The sequence below is a fragment of the Suillus clintonianus genome (assembly GCF_016758775.1).
Source record: "Suillus clintonianus strain FC179 chromosome Unknown DEU56scaffold_17, whole genome shotgun sequence".
NCBI lineage: Eukaryota > Fungi > Basidiomycota > Agaricomycetes > Boletales > Suillaceae > Suillus > Suillus clintonianus.
In genome coordinates this window covers 160,756-180,053 of record NW_024539241.1, presented here as the reverse complement: position 1 = coordinate 180,053, position 19,298 = coordinate 160,756, and the positions used below count along the sequence as shown (strand labels likewise).

Genomic DNA, 19,298 nt, shown 5'->3' with positions numbered 1-19,298 from the left:
GACATCAGCATAGTCCTTACGTATAGGAAGATGCACATAGCGCCGGTCGCAGACCTGAGCGCTTCGTCTGCGCAGCACCCAAGCTGTGAAGCAAACACATGGGACGGACTTTGAAAAGACAACTTGAACGAACGGGTGCCCAACATCCTCGACTCCCAACCAGACGCCCATTGATCGCTGGTGATTGAACACTGGGTTCGTCTGAGCGGTGCTTCTTTTAGTTGTGAGTGATACTCTAGCGCTCTTCTGCAGGTTAAGGCTGACACTTGCTTACCAGTGGCATCGGATACTCACCGGGATCTCTTACCCATTCTCGAATAACTGCGCATCAACTCGTGTATATACAACTTCGAAGCTGGCTTCTAGGCGTGGACTGGATTCCTGTAAGTAGGTTGTTTCGCGAGAAATGGCTTATGTGCTTCTGACGAGAGTTGAATACGCCCCTGGACTCACCAGCAATCATTGCCGTTGCCGGATAGTCTTGTCCGAATCAAAGATCGCAACGGCTCTCTCTCGCATACCTAGTCCACGATCTGCAGTACCCTGAACCCCCAGCGCCGACCATGTCTTCCTCCACCAGTAAGACGACAGCAACCACGCCAAGCTGGACGATGCGAGGCCATACCAACCGGGTAAAAGGTGTTGTACACCTGCCTGGCGGACGACGCATCATCACATGTTCAGTGGACGGCTCACTCCGACTATGGGACTTGGAGAGCGGCGCACAGATAGGTGAGGACTGGAAAGATGAGAGCAAGGCAGGAGTGTTCTCCATAGCATTGTCTCCAAACAACAAGACAATTGCAAGTGGAAGCAGTGACGGGACAGTGAGGTTGTGGGACGTTGAGACGAGGAGGGTCATCGCCAAATGGACAGGACACACCAATGTTGTGTGTGCATTGTGCTGGAGTGCAGATGGTAAGCGAGTAGTGAGTGGGTCTTGGGATGGGATGGCAAGAGTATGGAAAGTCAAGAGCGGCAGAACCGTCCTGAGACTTAAAACCGGGCATGCGGAAGTGTACGCGGTGATGCATTCGCCCGACCAAACAAAGATTGCGACTGGTGGATGGGAAGAGGATGCAGCGAAAATCTGGAATGCGAAGACGGGAAAGCTGATCACGACACTCAAACACAATTGGCCAGTTTGTAGCTTGGCATGGACGTCGGATGGAAAGAGGTTTATCTCCGCGTCATTCGACCCGATCAGAATCTTCGACACTACCACTTGGCAGGAAATCGCCATCCTGCAATTGGAGGGTCAGCCATCCCGTGTCAACGCCATTCTCGACGGTCGCAACTGGGACAACGGTCACATCGATCACACCCGGGTCAACGCCATCTCTTTGTCTAGGAACGACCGCCTCCTTGCAAGTGCATCATGGAATGACACAGCGCGTCTGTGGAATCTAGACACCTACCTCCCGGCCGGACCACCTCTCCAGCACGAAGATAAGGTGGACTGTGCAGCCTTTTCCGCTGATGCAAAACTGCTAGTCACTGGTTGTCAGGACAAAAACGTTTACGTTTGGGACAATCACGCCATCCTCAACGAAGCTAGCCTTGAAGACGACCGACTGCACACTGGTGCTAAAGACAGACTCGCACAGAAGCCATCTCAAGGAAATTCAGGAATAGAGCGGACCCCCCGCTCTTCGTTCAGTGACAGGTCGTTTTTGGAAGTACGTGATGTGTTTATTAACCTTCTCAGACATTACAAGATCAACATTACAGGCTGATGCTACGCGATGTCATGACGAGTTCGGGGGTGTTGATGAACTTCCGCCTAGGTTTTTTGACGATATCCAACCCGACGTTGATGTGCGTCGCATTTCTACTGCTTAGTTCTTGTCCTGAATGATGATTTCTGTGCTCTCAGTCCTCCAAAATGGGTGGTGCCCACCCTCATTCCTCTGCGAGTGCACTCCTCGCTCACCTTTCCTCGCTCCTCCACCGCGTTCGACACGGCAATGCTGAAGCGACCGACCTTCCGCAACCCCCGACGTCTTCGGGATTACATCCACAGGCGCTCCTCGCTCGCCTGTCCTCGCTCATTCACCGTTCTCCACCTGAAAATGATGCAGAAAACGAACCTCAGCAACCCTCTACGCCTTCGAGGTTAGATACGCACGCGCTCCTTGCTCGCATGTCCTCATTTCTTCGCCGATCTCGACTCAGCACCGAAGAAGAAAGCGAACCTCGCCCCACAATGCCTTCGGGTTCAAGTCCAGATGCACTCATCGGTCGTCTGTCCTCACTCTTCCGCTCTCAACTCAAGACCAACGAAGAAATAGAACTCCCGCACCGCTCATGGCGTCCTCGTGTTGTCGAAGTTGCTCCAATGCGGGATAGGGAGGTCTGTCTTTCTCCACTGTGTTAATTTCTGGTGTCTGATGATCTTCATGCAGGTATTGTTTGTTGCTCCGCGGTCGCCACCACATCGTCCACACACTCAGCCTGATGGTAATACCACACCAAGACCTACGCAGTCACGACTCCTGTTATTGTTGGCTCATCTTGTACTTTTCCTCTGTTGTGCATCTCCTCAACATATTGATGACAATGCGAAACCAACACAGCAGCAGCAAGGTCAATCGCAAGACCATGTCCAGGCCCAGGCATCATCATCGCAGACATGACCTGTCGCCGCCTCGACATCCACGACACCTACTGCTCTTGATACTCGTCCTACAGCGCCAGGTGCAGCGAGCGCGTAACTATGGACCCTTCCATCGCGATCCTATGCGTTCTTTTTCTCTGCTTTGCATCTCCCCCACATGGAGATGGTCATCGACACTGCATCATGTCGACACATTCCATCTTTGCATCGGATTGTTTGTAATAATAACCCCCGCTGCGCTCCCCCTTCTTCGAATCCCCGTGCGCGCCTTTTTTCCTTTTCATCGCTCTTCCGCCACGCTCAGTCCAATACCGATGGAGCAACCAAGCCCCTGCCATCGATTATGCAGCGTGCCTCAGAAATTTCCCAGATTCGATTCCAGATGTCGATATCACCCAGCCGGATAGACTTTAGCATCTATGGATATAGATAAGCATTCGGGGGACCAACCATCGATTAAGCTCGCGCCCCTCCATCAACTCTTCACCTGACATCAAATATCGAACTACTCAGTATAATTTGCACGATTGCTCGCCTTCCAATTTGCATTTCCCTTCGAGAATGCCAGCCAGGTACGAGTCGAGGGAAGCTGCCGCTGGGCTGATACCTAGACTCAGGATGACCCATATTCGATGACCTACTTTTGTTCATATGTCGTGTATCACCGTAGCATCGCCCTTGGAGAACCATGCCGCATCTACATTGGCAATGCACGTACCACATACTACAGACGAAATGAAAGGCATCCCGTAAACCTTGTCGAACCACTCCAGATGTCAGCTTCATACTGAAGTCGCAACAGACCTACTTGAAATCACAGCTGAAATAACGCAGCGATATCCTTCGGGTTAGAGCGAGGGTCAGAATTTACAGAGTGAGAGGTGTAATGCTGCGTTGAGTTCGACGGCGGACTGGGGATGTATTCACTGAGGGTACAAAAGGTAAGGTAAGGCTTTCAGCAGTACTTCGGAACGGTAAAGGGTAAGGTCGTAGCCGGTAGTACAAAGGGGATCCCGTAGTTAGCACAATAGCATTCCTTACAGAAGTATAAGGAAATGGTTAGACAGGACTGTAATCTAGCGGACTGTGGACTTTCGCACCTTAAAGCGAAGTGACTTCGTCCTGAGGTGGTGAAGAAATGGATTTGCGAGGTATTGACATTCGCCATGACTTCCTTGGTAAACAACTCTATCCTGGATATCAATACTATCGGCATGCTGCACAGCCTTAAATGTTGATGGCATTGAGTTCGAATACGGGCTAGAAGAAACATACGGAGTAGAGATATAGAGAGGGAGTACTTGCGGCTCCCGTCGAATTTTGTCGCCAGAATCCGTTACGTATTAAGATGCACATAGCGCCGGTCGCGGGCCTGAGCGCTTCCAAAGGATGACAGAATTACATAAATGGGACGTAACTGAACAGACGACTAAACAAAGGGATGCCAAACTTCCTCGACTCGAATCCAAACGCCCACCGATCGCTGGTGATTTGAACACTGGGTTTGTCTGAACGGTGGTCCTCGTGAGTAATGTTCTAGGCTCTTCTGCGACGTATCCACCTGCTAACACCAACGACTTAACGGCGCAGCAAGTGCTGCACATACAGTCCCGAAGCTGTCGTCTGGGCGAGGACTGGGTTTCCGTGAGTAAGCTGTTTCGTGAGAAATGACTTCTGTGCTTCTGACAAGCGTCGTGAAAGAAGATAGGCCTCTGGACTCTTGCATACATAATCCCCAATCTGCAGTACGGAATCCCCAGCGCCGACCATGTCTTCCTCCACCAGAAAGGTACCGGCGATCGCGCCACGCCAGACGATTCAAGGCCATACCACACGGGTAACAGGTGTTGTCCATCTGCCCAGCGGACGACGGATAATCACATGTTCGGCGGACGGCTCACTCCGACTATGGGACCTAGAGAGCGGCACACAGATAGGCGAGGACTGGCGAGATGAGAATGACACAGGAATGCGGTCCATGGCATTGTCTCCAAATGCCAAGACAGTTGCAAGTGGAAGTGACGATGGAAAAGTGAAGATATGGAACGTCGAGACGAGGAAGGTTATCACCAAATGGACGGGACACACCGATCTCGAGCTCGTGTGTGCATTGTGCTGGAGTGCGGATGGCAAGCGAGTAACGAGCGGATCCTCAGATGGGACAGCAAGAGTATGGGATGTCGAGAGCGGTAAAACTGTCCTGACGATCAAAACCGGACACAATTGGGTGAACGCGGTGATGTATTCCGCCGATAACGAAAAAATCGCGACAGGTGGAGACAAAGAAGATGCAGTCAAAATCTGGGATAGCAAGACGGGCGATTTGATCACTACCCTCAAACACGATCACGCAGTTTTGAGCTTGGCCTGGACGTCGGACGGAAAAAAGCTCATCTCTGGTTCACATGGCCCGACCAGGATATTCGACACAACCACTTGGCAGCAGATTGCCGTTCTTGAGGATCACACAAACGGTGTTTACTTCATCTCCTTGTCTCCGAACAACCGCTTCCTTGCAAGTGCATCTTATAAAACAGCATATTTATGGAATCTCGATACCAATCTCCCAATCGGACCACCCCTCCAGCATGAAAATCGTTTGCGCTCCACTGCCCTTTCCGCTGATGGAAAAGTGCTAGTCACTGGTTGCACAAACGGAAATGTGTACTCATGGGACATTCATTCCATGCTCAAACAAGCTGGCCTTGAAGACCTCCTGCCTATTTCTGATGTAAATCCCATGGTTCTTCGGTAAACCTATACTAAACTCCCACTTGCAGGTTCCAGCTCGAAAATTCGTACCTACCGTGCGTGAGGTGTTTCTTAATCTTTTCAGCCATTTTAAAGACATTCTAGAGTGACGCTACGCGACGTCCAGCTATTCATGCCCGTAGAATACCGCCAGGCTTTTTCGATGGAGCCCAGGTGAGTCGTCTGCTTTTTTTGACCAGTTTTTGTTCTGATCTTTGTACCTTCAGTCCTCCGCAGCACACGGTACCCATCACCTTTCCTCCACACATGACCCCCGCCGTGCTGCCTCTTCGAATGCACATGCGCTTCTCGGACGCTTTTCATCTCTCTTCCGGCACTCTCACTCCAAGACTGATGGAGCAACCGAACTGCAGCAACGCCCAAGGCGGAACATCTTCTCTCATCGTGGCCCTCGTATTGTCGATGTTCCTACAGTACAGGACCGAAAGGTGCATATTTTTTCGCGTGCGTTTCTCATCACCGCGGTTCAATGATTTCTCTGCAGTCATTGTTTGTCGCTCCGCCTCCGCGTCCGCGTCCGCAACAGCAAAGCCAGTCGCACGACCAAGGCTCATCATCGCAATCTCGGCCTACCGCCGACTCGACATCCACGACACCTGCTCCTGGTACTGCCACTGGTGCTGCCACACCAGGTGCTGTAACCGCGCAGTCACCACCCATCCCATTGTGGGTTCGTTTCGTACTGTTTTTATGTTGTGCATCTCCTCCGCATGCCAATGGTCATTAATACACTGCAGTATATGTACAACTATTTCACCCTCGTCTCTTTCTTCACGTCATCTGTTACTCCATCAAACTTGTTTCTTCGTCGTGATACGGGTGCAATGGATTGAATTTAATATCCACAAAAGCCCGGGACCAGCCCAGGCTCCTCCATTTATCGATATCGGCGAGTTGGTTTGAACTTGGCCGCGACCTCTATGTGCTTCACATACCCCAACCCTTTCTTCCGACTCGTTCTTTTCGAACTTCGGAGTGACGTTTTAAACATCAGCATCCTGTTCCAAAGGTTTCGTCAGTCGTAGAAATGGATTGAACACAACAACGACTGAAGCGTACCTTGACACATGTGATCTCAATTCTTGTGAAGTATAAATAAGCACGTGCACGGTGGACCTAAGCGAAACAATGCATGTGCATGCACGACCCTCGGGTAGTCGCGTCAAAATGCATATTTTACAATATCTCTAGCGTCCTGACGTCCATCATGCTGCGAACAGAAGCCACGTCTTTGACTTGTGCTATGATATTGCAGTCCGATGCGATTCTCTTGTATTCTCCGCCGGGCTGCTGCGCTAGCAAAAACGCACTGAAAGGTTGTCCAAGACGAACAAGCAATCGTAATGCTCGCTCGCTCGCCGACTCCGAATGAACCGGCTCTTGTACTCCAGGATTGGGGCGAAAGAAAAACGAGTCGCGAGGCTGCTGGTTAAGACGAGACCCCGGAAAATTAGATAATGAAGATCTAGCCACGCTCTCCATCTGCGTATTGTTCGGTGAGCGAGATAGCTCGAGGAGTGAACGATTCCACGGACGGACGAGCAGGAATGTTTGCCGAGTGCGCCCTGCCCCCGAGAACTGAACTAGCTTGTCTTCCGTGGTGATCAGCAGGTTATAGAGCCCGTCTGTCTTGACATTATACGTGAAACACGTATCCTCGTCTTGATTGTATCTCCGTCTGATATCTGTGACAGGGAATGCGATACAATGCAGATGCAGCCGGCGATGTGCGAAACGGGGGGCGCTCAGGTCATGCAGTCTCTGGTACAATGATGAAGCAAACTCTCCAGACCCAACTTCTCGCAGCAAGGAAGCTAATGCTTGCATCTCACCCTCGGATAGAGATGGGGGTGGATATGGTGGAGCTTGGTATGAAGCAATGTCCGCTGGCAGACAGCTATTGAACTCGGATGATTTTCCGACCCAATCCAGGATATTAAGGTCGCCCGACTGTGCCAGTATCTCTTGCAAGAGCCGCCCGAGAGCATTGTGCTTCTTTTCGCCATAAATCACAGGCAGGCGGATGCCGAAGATGCCAAACAACGAGTAAGCAATGTCTTCTTGCAACGTGGTGACGCGGGTCGATGCCCATTGGAGTTTCTCCCGGGCACGTGTCAACCCTGGATAGAAGGCGACGAGGGCTTGTTTATCTATGCCCGTCGCGCCCTGCAACTCCTGGATGATCGCAACGGACTGCTTGTGGTTGGGGGAGTGATCGTCAAGATACGGGGTCCAGTCCTTCTGATAAAACAGAACAACTTTGGGAGCGAGGAATTCTACAAGCGTCCATCCTCGCCTATTCCACTCGCTCTTTGCCAGGGCACCCGACTTGGATGAAGGCGGAACATCCGCCAAGTAGACGATGGTAAGCGACGAGTGACGATACCAAACGAACATGGAGTTGAGTGATAGTTGGAGTTCAAGGTTATCATTCTTGTTGATGCAGGAGGTATCGCTCCACGCCCAGCGATACCCTGAATCACGAGCGATTTTGCAGAACGACTGCAACTTCGCAATTCCGCTATCTGCCTTCAACTTGTACACAACCTTGCCCCGGATGTCGTGCAACAGCGGTTCCTTCTCTCCCCACCTGTGTGATAGCATGACGCAACGGAAAAACATCTCCACCGCTTCCTTAATGCTCTGCATTCGGAAATGTGGATGCTTCATTGCGAATGACAATAGCTCCTTGTACTCTGTAGTCGTTTTGAATACATGTATCCGTGCTTCTCGATCACGCAAGAGCCCGGTAGTGGTGTCGATTAGACGAAGAGGGGCGTTGTCTAGTTGAGCATGAATGGCCGTTCGAATGACAGCCTCTGCTTCGGATGGACTGAGATAATACTGGCGCAGCCCTGGAGAAAGAGTCATTTCCGAGCTATTTCAGGCGTTATTCAGGGCTTACTTCGTATTTGGATACCACCAGCAGTTTGCAACCTAGAGAGCATGAATTCGAAGGCCGTAATAGCTTCGTCATAGCGTTGGGCATCATGAAGGGCTGCGTGCTTCAACTGATACCCGCGATAGGACGAGGGATTGAGATCGATGACCTACGGATCAACGAAATTAGCATAATCAGGGAACCAAGAAATGTCGGCGCACCTTTTGCGCATTGAGAAGTGCTGCATTGCGGGCTCTCGTTTTTATGGTGAGGATCTGCAAGAAACATAGTCAGATTGCGTCAAGAATCAAGGGTGAAAAAACATGCATTGGGCAAAGCCTCTTCGGGTACTGCCCACTTTGAGATCCTTTTATCACTTCCTCCGCTAAAAATTTCCTTACAATCCGTAGAGAAGGTGAGGCAGTTCACCCAGTGAGAATGCTTGAATGTGGCAATTGTTCGTCGATTCGAGAACTCCATGAGATTAACATGGTTGTGAGACGCACAGGCGACAAGTGTACCAGTAGAGTCCACGACAATGGCGCTGACACCGTCTGTATGGCGGCCTTTCCAGCTACCGACCTGCTTCCAAGTCGACGAATCCCACACACGTATTTTGGGATCCTTCCAAGATCCTGAGATAAGGCGTTTGCCGTCGGGCATCCATGTGAGTGAAAAGTTGGATGCTGGACTGAACCGGGCATGAACCTCCAAGGTTTTGATGTGTTCTCCCCTGCTTGGATTCCAAATTTGTATATTGCATTTTGTGGCGATGGCAAGATGTTCGCCTGACGGCGAATACCGAACGCAGAAAACATTATCATGACAGTAGATTGGATTTCCTTGGAGCTGCCATGTTTCAGTGTTCCACAACTTTGTCGTACAGTCCCATGAACCGGTGGCCAGCACTGTGCCGTCTGGAGAAAAGTCCAACGAGAAGATCACATCATCATGATTGGAATGAGCTTCGGTGAGAGATTCGCCAGTGTCTCCGTCCCAGGCGATGAGTGCACCGCCTGTGTCACCGCTTGCTATCAATTGTCCGTCTCCTGTTACCGCTACCGCCCGTACCCATTCGCCGTGTCCCTTCATTTTCTTCAACACAACGCCATTCTTCAAGTCCCACAGACGAAGCGTACTGTCTCTTGAGCCCGTCACCATACGTCGTCCATCGGGAAAGACTGCGACCGCTACTATGATTTCTCGACAACCGTCAAACACTGAAACAGGCGCGGTGCTTGGAACGATAGGCTGTGCCACGTCTTTCGCCATTCCTTGGTTGTGTCGACTCGGAGGTGTGCTTGCTAAAGGGACTGTGAGTGTCTTGCTCTACGCTCTGCGAAGTGAGTGTTTTATAGGCATTGACCCTACCTCCTGTGTCTTCAGATGCCCTAGACACCGCCTGCAAACCCAAATCCCCACTGACATGTTACCATCTATCCAGGAAAACCGCAACTGCCCTGTCAGCGTATTTCTCAGAACCAACCAGGTCTGCTGATTTGAATTATCAGCCGCGGCATATGTCCGTCACAACTTCAAGTGATTGTCTCGAGGTGGGCTTGCTGTGTGGACTGCTACTGCGTATTTCCCTAAGCTGTAGTGTATTTTTGCGCTGCTTCACAGCATTGACACTGACAGGTCTCGTTAGGCGCCCGAGACATGAGACTCGACGAACTCAATTGTTTGCAAAGGTTCTCTATATTTGTCTCACTCGACAATTCAACGGGCTGCACCTACTATGCACAAGACTATCACTGCCGCTGTAGCTTTCCAGATGTCCCAACGCTCTTCCCCAATCTAAAATCGCGCTGTCGTTGCGTCACAGCTTGCCGTCTAGTAATAGCGTCAGTCGCATGATCCCACGAATCGTGTCTTGTCCGTGTCAGAGTACTACCCCTCACATCATGTAACCTGCCCAACTGTTGGCCCATCTGCATACCTCATTGCCCTTGTCCAGTGGTCGTATTCTCTCACGAAATGGGCGTGCAAAGGTCGCCGCGAATGCCTGGATCCTGATGTGAGTCTCTCCAAAAATACGCAGAGGAACTCGCGAACGCATTGTATATCAAATGGATGTAGCTTCAGGACACCTTCAGGGGCTTCCAGGATCTACCTAGATGTCTTTCATTCCTCCCGAAATTATACAGTGTCTTAGAACATGTTCACTACACCGTCAACTTCGACGACACATCGAGGCCAAAAGCCACGCTCCTCAAATCTGAAATTGGCGTCTATTACCGTAATTTAAAACCGTTATTGGAGACTAGAGGGAGGTGTTTCCAAGAAGTTCTATAGGTATCAAATACTCTATACACGAACAGATGTGGCATCTTTCTTGGCTAACGAATGCAAGTCTTGTTCTGTTCCAAACTTTTCGTCAGTGGTAGATATCAAATAAACACAATAATGACTGACGCATGCCCCATACATGTGATCTCAAATCAAGGAATTCTTGGCAGGTCTGTAAGTACACGCGCTGCTGTCGAGGCGCAACAACATACCGATGTGCAATCCATCGTACACTTTCTTGAGCTCTGCACGAACCCTTGATAGGTCGTCTTTAGTTGCGGAGCTCTGTGCAAGTGCCTTCAAGTCCTTCTCCACTGCTTCGATACGACGGACGTGGGCAGACACCTGAAGAAGTTATACATAACATGAAACGTAATATTTCACTGAAGCGCGAAGTCTCAAACCTTCTCCGTGCTTGCTTGCAGCTCTTCCACGCTGGCCTGCAGCGCCGCGGAAGCGAGTTTATACTCATCCAAAAGATGGTACGCAGCGAACGCAGAAGCTAGTGAGAATCCGAACAGAAACCCGATTAATCTGCACCAGCAGCAAGAAGCAAAAGTGAGATCATATGGCAAGGCGCGTGCAGTAGTGCTTACCCTCCCCGGAAGCCGCCGACCGGTTTCTTCTGCAGCTGCACAGATCCTAGGTTGGGTGAAGTGGGTGCTTCTTCCCGTAGCACTCTTGTCGTCGACAGAAATCGTGCACCTGAGCGCTGAGTAAGTTTTGGGGCAAGAGCCAGACAACGCGAAGCCATGGTGGTGAGAGGAAGGAGGTTGTTCGGCGTTAGCCGGTAGAGGTCGTTTGTGGCGTTTCTACTTTGTTCAGTCCGAAGATTTTGTATTCACCATCTTCCGATATTCTTCTTCTGCTAGTGCTGAATGGCTGCATAAGCTGGATTTAGTACCTGTTCTTGATAAATCGGTACATCATCTACCATCAAGTACATATGACTTTGAAACGTAAGGGGGACGACGCGGAGGAAATGACATCTCGGGAACGGAAGAAACTCAAAGTTGCAGGTGCTCGAACAATTGCAGTTCAACCAATTGTGTCAGCAAGTGGCAGTGGGACTGTCCAATCTTCAGGAAACGCGCTCGCTGGACCGTCAAGCACCACCGTTCGATTTGATTGTGAGCATCTTTCGCGTGCTGCATCTTCACTTGGCATTTATCTGTAACAGCTATGCAGGGGTTACCCGCGTCAATCGATGTGGAGAGGTTTACAGAGGTGTGTGCTTTGATTGATTCTGGTTCTACATCGTTCAATTGTAAAACTTTAGGCTCGAGCGTATGAGATCGATGCCATGCAGAAAGCGATCAAGACAGCAGGGTTGGGAGCACGTGTCTCAATGCACACAACTGCTGATTTTTCGTCCTCAGTGAAAGTGTGACTCATCGCGTATGGCAGACTTTGCCCCGCCATCTACGACGAAGGGCAGCTAGCCATGATGTCCGCCGGGTCCCCTTGCGCTTGCGAGACAAAGCGCGCGCCGAGGTGGGGCTCGAACCACTTCCCTGAAGATCTTCCTCTTATTTCACTTGTCAGATGGTTCCTGTCACGCGGCGCATACTTAAGCGTGGACGCTCTAAGCAGGGGAAAACAAAGCAAGTGAGCCGCACTGAATCGCTCTTGAAGCGACAACGTCAGTAAATCATATGACTCCGAGTGCTTCTTATCTTACCCTGCATCGGGCAGGCGATAAGACCTGGCTTGAGACTCATATCTGGCACGCTAAACGGATGAAAATGGAAAACATGTGGGGATACAGACTCGTTCGTTTCTAGTTGTCGTTGTGTGCACCCCCTGAATCCTTTTTCTAGGCAATAACACCGACAGAGAAATCATTTCGTCCCTCACACCGAGCCTCCGTGCATGGCTCAATCCTCCATGATTCATCGTATCACTCACTGATAGAGCTCAAGGGGCCCGAAAACATCCTTCGAAATGTGTTTGATCTTTGCTGTGATCCGCAGTGCACTGGAATGAAGCGGTAAGTCTTTGAAGTTGAGAAAGAGGCATGAACTGATTATTCGTTAGATCCATGTCCGGTTCTCGCGTGCTCGAGACGGACCTATACAAGACAGGAAGCTACCCCTTTGACTTGATTGCACCGGTAACGATTATGTGGCGACCGTTACCTGTTGGCTCAGCACCGACAAACGCGTCCTCGGCGGAAAGCTCCTCTAAACGCAGGCGCAAAGGAAAGAATAATGTACCGGCTGCCACAGCTCCTCAGAGCTCCACGAGAGCAGTCTGGGTGCGTTCGCACCCTGCAGTGTTCGACGATGTCTTCGGATCGTTACAACAATCTGCTTCTTTAGTCCTTGAGGCTGAAAAACAGCGACATGAAGATGTGTATGCCGAAGTAGAAATAGCCGATCGGCGAGGTAGTGTCAATGCTTTCGAAATCATGGGACCCAAGGCAAGTCAGGTCATCAAAGGCGCTCTGTCTCCAGTCGGAGATGATGATAGGCAGGAATTCAAAAAGGTGTGTTCGTTATTTACTTGACTCCATTAAAAAATCTGACAACGTAGACAGTTCTGGTCGTCCCTGACTGATCTTCAGACTACTGCATCCTTACCGCGCGGAATCATTATCGGAATGAAAGTCCTTGACCCACGATTGAAGTAGGCGTTCCTGACTTCTCAAGTTGTCCACATGAGTGACTTGCTACCCAGGTTTCCGCCCAAGAATGCTAAACCCAGAACGAACGATCAACACGTCGTGACCCCTGCAATGACGTTCCCTGCCGCCATCCTTGCTCAAAGCGAAATTTGGGACGAAGAAAAGCGTTCAGCGCTCAAAAAACCTACGTACAAGAAGAAAGACCTTGATACGCGCCGCTCCAAGGTAAGCCCCTCTTTGGCCCTCGTACCGAGATACAGTCAGTGACCTGCATGCAAAGAATCTTGTTCCGGGCACGCCTCTGAATCCCATTCGCCAGGACGACCGCATCCCACTGCTGCTTATCCAACGCTCGTTTGAATCGCCATCCAGCACTCATGGCATCCACGGCTGGACGCTTGTTTTTCCCGCCGGGTGGGGCATGCCTTTCCTCCCCTCCCTGATACACACTGGCACACGCGTCGGCGGGCAGCGCGAGCGAAGCTCGCAAGCATTCGAGGCGGGCACTGCATGCTTTCCTAGAGATTTTCCTTGCACAGAGTTCTACGAGAAGCATTGGGACGAGCGCGCCATTAAGGAGAAAGCGAAGTGGGACAGGACGCCGCCAGCAAAGAGGGCGAATCACAAGAAACTTGGTACCCGTAGCCCATGGCGGGCGGATTGGGAGGTTGTACTTGGACTCCCCATGGCGCCTGACATAGATGAGAACTTGGTGCCAGCACAAAGAGGGCCTCAGGATGCAATGGAGGTCGACATAGCACCAACCGTTCGCCCGTGGTTGCTCCGTGGTCCCGAAGTGCCGACTATCCTCGCAAAAGTAACACAAATGTTTAATCATGGCGCAGGTCTCCTTGCAGAGGTCAACAGGTTGCGGACGAAACGTGGCATGGATGTACTCGATGCAAGTCATCGCCCCGAGGATCTCCTAAAAGGGGCATTGGTCATGGTCCGTGCGAAGATGGTTAGTCGGGGCGCCCCGAACGACCTTGCCAATATCTACCGCATTAATGACGTCGAAGCTAAGAAAATCATCAAGGAGAAGGGCAAGACGCGAGAGGGTGCAGATGTGAATCAGGTCCGTCGTTTTCCCCTTTGATTTTGCATTCACATATTGATTTGTTCCCTGTCTAGCCACCCGAGGCTCCTCCTCCCCATGCGTCTATTATTGGGTATGTTACCAGTGGCAACATGTCCTTGTCTCGCGGAGAAGGCTTCGCTATTGGCGCTGTCCCAGTGTCAGTCCTGCTAGAATTGCAACAGCAGTCACAGAGGTATGGTTTTCTCACATATAGGGAGCGTCAATTGATGAGGCCACAGGAATGGAGAGTCTCGTCCACTGGTTAAAATTCGCGACCGTGCTGGGATGATTTGCCGGGCTGCATATCTTGAGTTACTTGACTCATGATTAGTACTATTTTTACATGTGTTTCGCTAATTGCATTCTGCCTATCGAGTGAAGGCAATTCACTACCACGTAAGAGCTCATAAAACTCTGTTGGGTATCAATGATATCGTATTAGTTCCATTCTTGCAACCTATGACAGGTCCTTTGCTAAAGATGCAAGGCCTCCACGAAATCCCCGAGTACAAATATTGGTGCTACGATACACAGTCATAAGTCGACAGCCAGCCCAACGGCGTCGACCACGAATCCGTAGGTATCACTAGTACTGCATCGTCCATATCAATCAAGTAGGAAATGAAGCAAAATGCGCGGGTATCCGAACAGCATACGATGGGTGCACAACATTGTTGCGAAGAATTAGGTAGTTAAGCATCCAAGGCCATCACGGAAGATTGTTCTCCTTCTTGAACCACTGTACAGAGAGAAAGAAGAACCATCAGTCGCAAAGAAAAAAGCCAGCAGCCAACACTTACCTCCACCATCCTTCTGACACCCTCCTCCAGCCCGACCTCCGGTTCATACCCAAGCACACGTCTTGCCTTCTCGATGTTGTGATACCTCGTAGCACAGCTGTACCCGACCCTATAACGTGTGAACCCAGCCTCTTTCCCAATCAAGGACGCCCAGCACTCCGCAAGGAAGCCCAACACCATCCCAAAGCCTCTAGGTATCACCCATGCAGGCCTCTGTGCCCGCTCCGATGCACCCGAGGCGGACTTTGACGATGGGGGATCGAGAGCGAGCCATATAAGGCGCATGAAATCCCAGAAGTACACCGGCTCGCCGTTCGTGATGAAGAACACCTGCCCTGCAACCTGCAGCGGTGAGCTCTCTGCAAGATCAATCGCATTTTCGGAGAACTGGTCGAATCGGGAGCGTATGATAGGGTGCGCGGGAGTGTGTGGATCGCGTGGGGCGGTGAATGCTGCCTCCATTTCGGCGGCGTTAGGCGGCAGCGTGACGTATGGTCCTAAGGGACGTGCTTCGCACGTTGGGACTCGCTTTGCTCCGATTGTTGCGCTGACGGGCTGAAGGGCGTAGTCAAGGTGAAGTTCGGCAGTGAGGGTCTCTTGTGAAGATGAAGGAAGTGGGGGAGAGGAAAGCTTGTCGGCGGCGATGAGATGTGCTTTGGCAAGATTACCGACGTAGGTATAGTCAAAGAGATTGTTGTTGTCTCCGACTTGGAAGTGAGTTTGTCCACGCTGGTAGGCTTGGTAGAGACCCACCATCATTTGGCGGTCACCTTCACTGAATGGCATCGCGTGTTATCAAGGTTTATTTTCATTGCTTGATATGAAGAAATGACATACCCAAAAATGCCTGCAGGCCGTAAAGCAACAGTCAAAAGGCCACCCTTGCCATTAGCCTCGAGAATGAGTTTCTCTCCCTGAGCTTTTGAGTCATTATATGCATCGAATGGCTTCTCCGGGAATGGAGCACGTTCGTCAAGGTTTACGACGTCACCACCATCAAAAACAACACCTGCACTGCTTGTGTACACTAGCTTTGTCACGCCAGCAGTCTGAGCTGCACCGATGACAGCCTTGCAACCATCAACATTGACTTTATAATATATGCTTGGATCTTTGGCACCGTGTGGTGGGGAAGCGGTGTGAATGATGCAAGTCGTACCGGTCTGTAGCAGCAAATAGAGGTACACCACACAGAGAAGGAAAGAGAGTTAGCGCTCAGTGACCATAAAAATTAGTGAAGTAGCGCGTACCTTTCTCAATACATCAAGCAGCTGGGACTCGTCCGTGATATCACCGGAATAAAAGTCAACATCATGATGTCGCTGGACGATGTCGAATACACAGACGATGTCCCCACGAGCTAGAAGGTGCTCGACGATGTGACGGCCAACAAAGCCACTACCGCCAATTACAAGATACACCTCTTTTCGTTGCGACATGAATAGATGTAAGAGAGGCCTAGTTGTGATGTTCGTAACCTGTTGCTGCTTGTTCAGCTTCGGTGACACTGCTAAAGTTTCAAAGTTATATGTGTCACCATCCACATGGACCTGTGGACCTGTGATACGGTCCGTGGACTTACGCGACCACGTGCTTCTTCCACCTGTGTAATGTTTGTCCACTTTAGAACGTTTCGGCGTTGTCTAGCCCTGTGTTTGCATCCCTGTTCTGATCGTCGAGGCTAGTGAAGCTCTGAAGATGTACATCCCGGACACATCCCGCAAATACACTCCAGAAGAAAAGCAACAACTTCTCCAGAATCTTGACATTGAAGGTGCATTTAACTAGTTTTGCACCATCTCACTTTGTTTCACTGAATTTTCTGCCTCGATCTTTGTGCACAGTCGAACACCGTGTTCGCCAGCTCGAGGAATGGCTCGCAGACGCGCTCAAAAACTTTCGACTTCACCAAGAAGGCCTTATCTCCCGCATTCCCAAACTCGTGCGCGGCGTGACCATGGGCGAGTTTGCTGATATCTATAATGGCGACATCCAAGCGTGTCTTCGTGGCCTTGTAGGCGGCGCTCCGCCCAATCTCGAGATCGACCGTGAGACCCGCAAGCGCAAGTGGGAGGAGGCTAGTGAGGGCGAACGCGCAGTTAAGAATGGTACGTGGTCAATTTGACATTAGGTTTTTCATTGACACACTTCTCATTCAGCAAAAATGATGCATGCCACTCCCAAGAAGAAACCTCCGCCTGCTAACACAGGAACTGCACAACGCATCCGCACATTCTCTGCGGCAGTGCCGCGTACCCCCGGACAACTCCGCACAACCTCCCGCTTCCCCTCTGTCAGTCCGCAGAAACCGTCTGCCCTCCCAACATCTCCCTCTAAATTACGTGTTCCATCGCCATTCAAAGTTCCCTCTTCGCCTGGAAGATCGATGCCTTGGAATGCCAAACCACCATCTCAGGCAAAGCGCCCACCCACCAGCGCAACCTTCGCCCCAACTTTGCCTGTCAAGGCCCCCACTTATCCTACCCTCCGCGCACCCCGTCGCGACGAGAGCATGCTTAGTTTAAATGGATCTCCGCTGGCCAACCCATATAGGCTCGGCTTAGAGTGGTTTGCTACCGAAGAGGAAGAAGAGGGTATCAATAGCGTGGACGCGAAAACCAAGGGCAAAGGAAAGGAGACGCAGGTAGATACGCAAGGCGAAGGCAAGACACTAAGACGCGTAAACAGCATAGTCATACGACGTGATCCATCCGTCTCCCTCGTGCCCTCTTCATCCACCCAGACCACCTTCTCCCAAACCCACTCACGGGCCAACTCTCAAACTCAGAACCATCACCGCACACACTCACGTACCAACTCGCGCACGGCAGCTCTTGTCCCGGAGCCACTGGCGCACAAACCCACCACGCCTTCTCTTCTGCCTTCCAGCTCGCTTTCGTCTCTCCCTTCCACATCCTCTGCCCGTGCAGTTGTCGCGATCTCAACCTCCGATGGACACGTCATCGAGTTCGACCCACTACAAACATCGCCACGCGCACTCAACGCACTCGTAGGCATCACCGACAGCGCGAAGAAACAAGCACGTGAGGAGATGGGGCGCTTGGTGCAGGCTGCAGTGAGTAAGTGGAGTATCGCGTAGCATGGCTAAGCAGGCGTCTACTCGCGCCGTGCAAGCCCGCGTTAGGCGTGCTGCCATTTTGCGACCCGGCGCGGCTCATATAATACTATGTATAGATCTTCGATTCGTCATTCACCTCTCTAACGTATCCGTTGGACACTCGACATTTTATCGCATGTTCCAGTTATTTATTTCGCACCCCGAGCATCGATGTAAAGATGTAGCGCTAGCATATACAGCTTCCTCTTGACTGCCACAGGCACCATTACTATAAGCGCCCGAAAGAACTTAAACATGATGTACAAAACATTAGTCCTACCAGCGCCGCGAACGGGAACAAAATTACGGTGTGATATATTATACGCCCTTTGCTTTCGTTCGTTGGATTAATATATACAAAGGATATCATGTGGAGAGGGCTCCAGGGGGCGTGTCAACGACCACCGTTCCGGTATAAGTGCCACCAACTGAGATGCGATGAAGGTAAAATTATTTCCGACTATATTGGTACTGCATGACGGGGTACAGGAGCTTCTCCTACACACGCTTTCAAGATGCAATGAATTTTGCCGGTATGAAAATGGTAGCATCGTACCGTTTCGAACGCCCCTACATATATGATGCAGTGTTCAAGCGCTGCAGGAAACGATATTATAACTATGACAGTCATATACATCGATTTTTGTAATTGTTACATTGGTCAGGAGGCATATACTCGAGTCACATCCTACAGCTTCATTTGTCCGGCGCCCACTGCTGCGCCTCAGTGAACTCTCCTGCATGAAGCACGGCTTTGAGCTGCAGGGTATAATGAGTGTTAGGAAAAGTATGATACGACAGCTCATGGGCCACATCACCGTCTCTCGATCATCTTCAAGTTGAAAAGTATACAGAAACTCGGCCTTTGCGGACCCGGACTCGGGGGGGACTTGCAATCTGCATCCACCGTCATCATAATGTTCACATCAGTAGATATTAATGACCAAATACATACACGAGTCGGAGTCCGTCTTTGCCGTCGAGTACGGTGACCTGCCACCAATACTCTGTTTGTGTCATGACCAAATTCATGTCGAACTGCAAAAGAGATGAGATTCGCATTGTGACCCTTTCTCGCAAACAGACTTACATCGCACCCCACGTAGGCACCAGCCCG

At 50.8% G+C, this 19,298-nt stretch overlaps 5 protein-coding genes across 5 annotated transcripts; 3 read left to right on the top strand and 2 right to left on the bottom strand.

Moving 5' to 3' along the window:
- Window positions 1–563: 563 nt before the first annotated feature.
- Window positions 564–2,636, top strand: DEU56DRAFT_910103 (WD40-repeat-containing domain protein; the record flags this gene model as incomplete). The annotated part of the gene is made up of 4 exons (XM_041357151.1): window positions 564–1,679; window positions 1,732–1,818; window positions 1,877–2,353; window positions 2,406–2,636. The coding sequence occupies 4 exons, from the start codon at window positions 564–566 to the stop codon at window positions 2,634–2,636; spliced, it is 1,911 nt and encodes a 636-aa protein (XP_041211160.1).
- Window positions 2,637–10,453: 7,817 nt separating this feature from the next.
- Window positions 10,454–11,392, bottom strand: DEU56DRAFT_182690 (uncharacterized protein). The gene is made up of 5 exons (XM_041344955.1): window positions 11,156–11,392; window positions 10,964–11,093; window positions 10,772–10,904; window positions 10,686–10,721; window positions 10,454–10,630 (listed from the first exon to the last, which is right to left on the bottom strand). The coding sequence occupies exons 1-5, from the start codon at window positions 11,311–11,313 to the stop codon at window positions 10,578–10,580; spliced, it is 510 nt and encodes a 169-aa protein (XP_041211159.1). The 5' UTR covers window positions 11,314–11,392; the 3' UTR covers window positions 10,454–10,577.
- On the top strand, window positions 11,368–14,670 carry DEU56DRAFT_788165 (ribonucleases P/MRP protein subunit POP1-domain-containing protein). Its single transcript, XM_041352453.1, has 13 exons — window positions 11,368–11,689; window positions 11,740–11,786; window positions 11,839–11,888; window positions 11,939–12,053; window positions 12,105–12,201; window positions 12,255–12,331; window positions 12,380–12,549; window positions 12,597–13,047; window positions 13,099–13,187; window positions 13,239–13,410; window positions 13,466–14,260; window positions 14,317–14,456; window positions 14,503–14,670. Exons 1-13 carry the CDS (start codon window positions 11,506–11,508, stop codon window positions 14,588–14,590), a joined length of 2,475 nt encoding a protein of 824 aa, XP_041211158.1. The 5' UTR covers window positions 11,368–11,505; the 3' UTR covers window positions 14,591–14,670.
- DEU56DRAFT_978859 (C-3 sterol dehydrogenase) lies at window positions 14,671–16,567 on the bottom strand. Its single transcript, XM_041359722.1, has 4 exons — window positions 16,314–16,567; window positions 15,901–16,226; window positions 15,064–15,838; window positions 14,671–15,002 (listed from the first exon to the last, which is right to left on the bottom strand). The coding sequence occupies exons 1-4, from the start codon at window positions 16,500–16,502 to the stop codon at window positions 14,973–14,975; spliced, it is 1,320 nt and encodes a 439-aa protein (XP_041211157.1). The 5' UTR covers window positions 16,503–16,567; the 3' UTR covers window positions 14,671–14,972.
- A 53-nt stretch (window positions 16,568–16,620) lies between these two features.
- Window positions 16,621–18,580, top strand: DEU56DRAFT_788158 (uncharacterized protein). The gene is made up of 3 exons (XM_041352452.1): window positions 16,621–16,837; window positions 16,908–17,171; window positions 17,223–18,580. The coding sequence occupies exons 1-3, from the start codon at window positions 16,762–16,764 to the stop codon at window positions 18,161–18,163; spliced, it is 1,281 nt and encodes a 426-aa protein (XP_041211156.1). The 5' UTR covers window positions 16,621–16,761; the 3' UTR covers window positions 18,164–18,580.
- The last annotated feature ends 718 nt before the right edge of the window (window positions 18,581–19,298 follow it).

Bases quoted from the DNA above. Each gene is read 5' to 3' on its own strand.
- DEU56DRAFT_182690 (XM_041344955.1), bottom strand. From the start codon at position 11,313: ATGGCTTCGCGTTGTCTGGCTCTTGCCCCAAAACTTACTCAGCGCTCA. The intron at 10,722-10,771 runs GTATGTTGTTGC...AGACCTGCCAAG, and splicing joins GTACGATGGATTGCACATCG to AATTCCTTGATTTGAGATCA. The intron at 10,631-10,685 runs GTCAGTCATTAT...AGTTTGGAACAG, and splicing joins ATCACATGTATGGGGCATGC to AACAAGACTTGCATTCGTTA.
- DEU56DRAFT_978859 (XM_041359722.1), bottom strand. From the start codon at position 16,502: ATGTCGCAACGAAAAGAGGTGTATCTTGTAATTGGCGGTAGTGGCTTT. The intron at 15,839-15,900 runs GTATGTCATTTC...GATGCCATTCAG, and splicing joins CGGCCTGCAGGCATTTTTGG to TGAAGGTGACCGCCAAATGA. The intron at 15,003-15,063 runs GTAAGTGTTGGC...CTCTCTGTACAG, and splicing joins GTGTCAGAAGGATGGTGGAG to TGGTTCAAGAAGGAGAACAA.
- DEU56DRAFT_788165 (XM_041352453.1), top strand. From the start codon at position 11,506: ATGACTTTGAAACGTAAGGGGGACGACGCGGAGGAAATGACATCTCGG. The intron at 11,889-11,938 runs GTTGGGAGCACG...TTTCGTCCTCAG, and splicing joins AAAGCGATCAAGACAGCAGG to TGAAAGTGTGACTCATCGCG. The intron at 12,054-12,104 runs GTGGGGCTCGAA...TTCACTTGTCAG, and splicing joins GAGACAAAGCGCGCGCCGAG to ATGGTTCCTGTCACGCGGCG.
- DEU56DRAFT_788158 (XM_041352452.1), top strand. From the start codon at position 16,762: ATGTACATCCCGGACACATCCCGCAAATACACTCCAGAAGAAAAGCAA. The intron at 16,838-16,907 runs GTGCATTTAACT...CTTTGTGCACAG, and splicing joins CCAGAATCTTGACATTGAAG to TCGAACACCGTGTTCGCCAG. The intron at 17,172-17,222 runs GTACGTGGTCAA...CTTCTCATTCAG, and splicing joins CGAACGCGCAGTTAAGAATG to CAAAAATGATGCATGCCACT.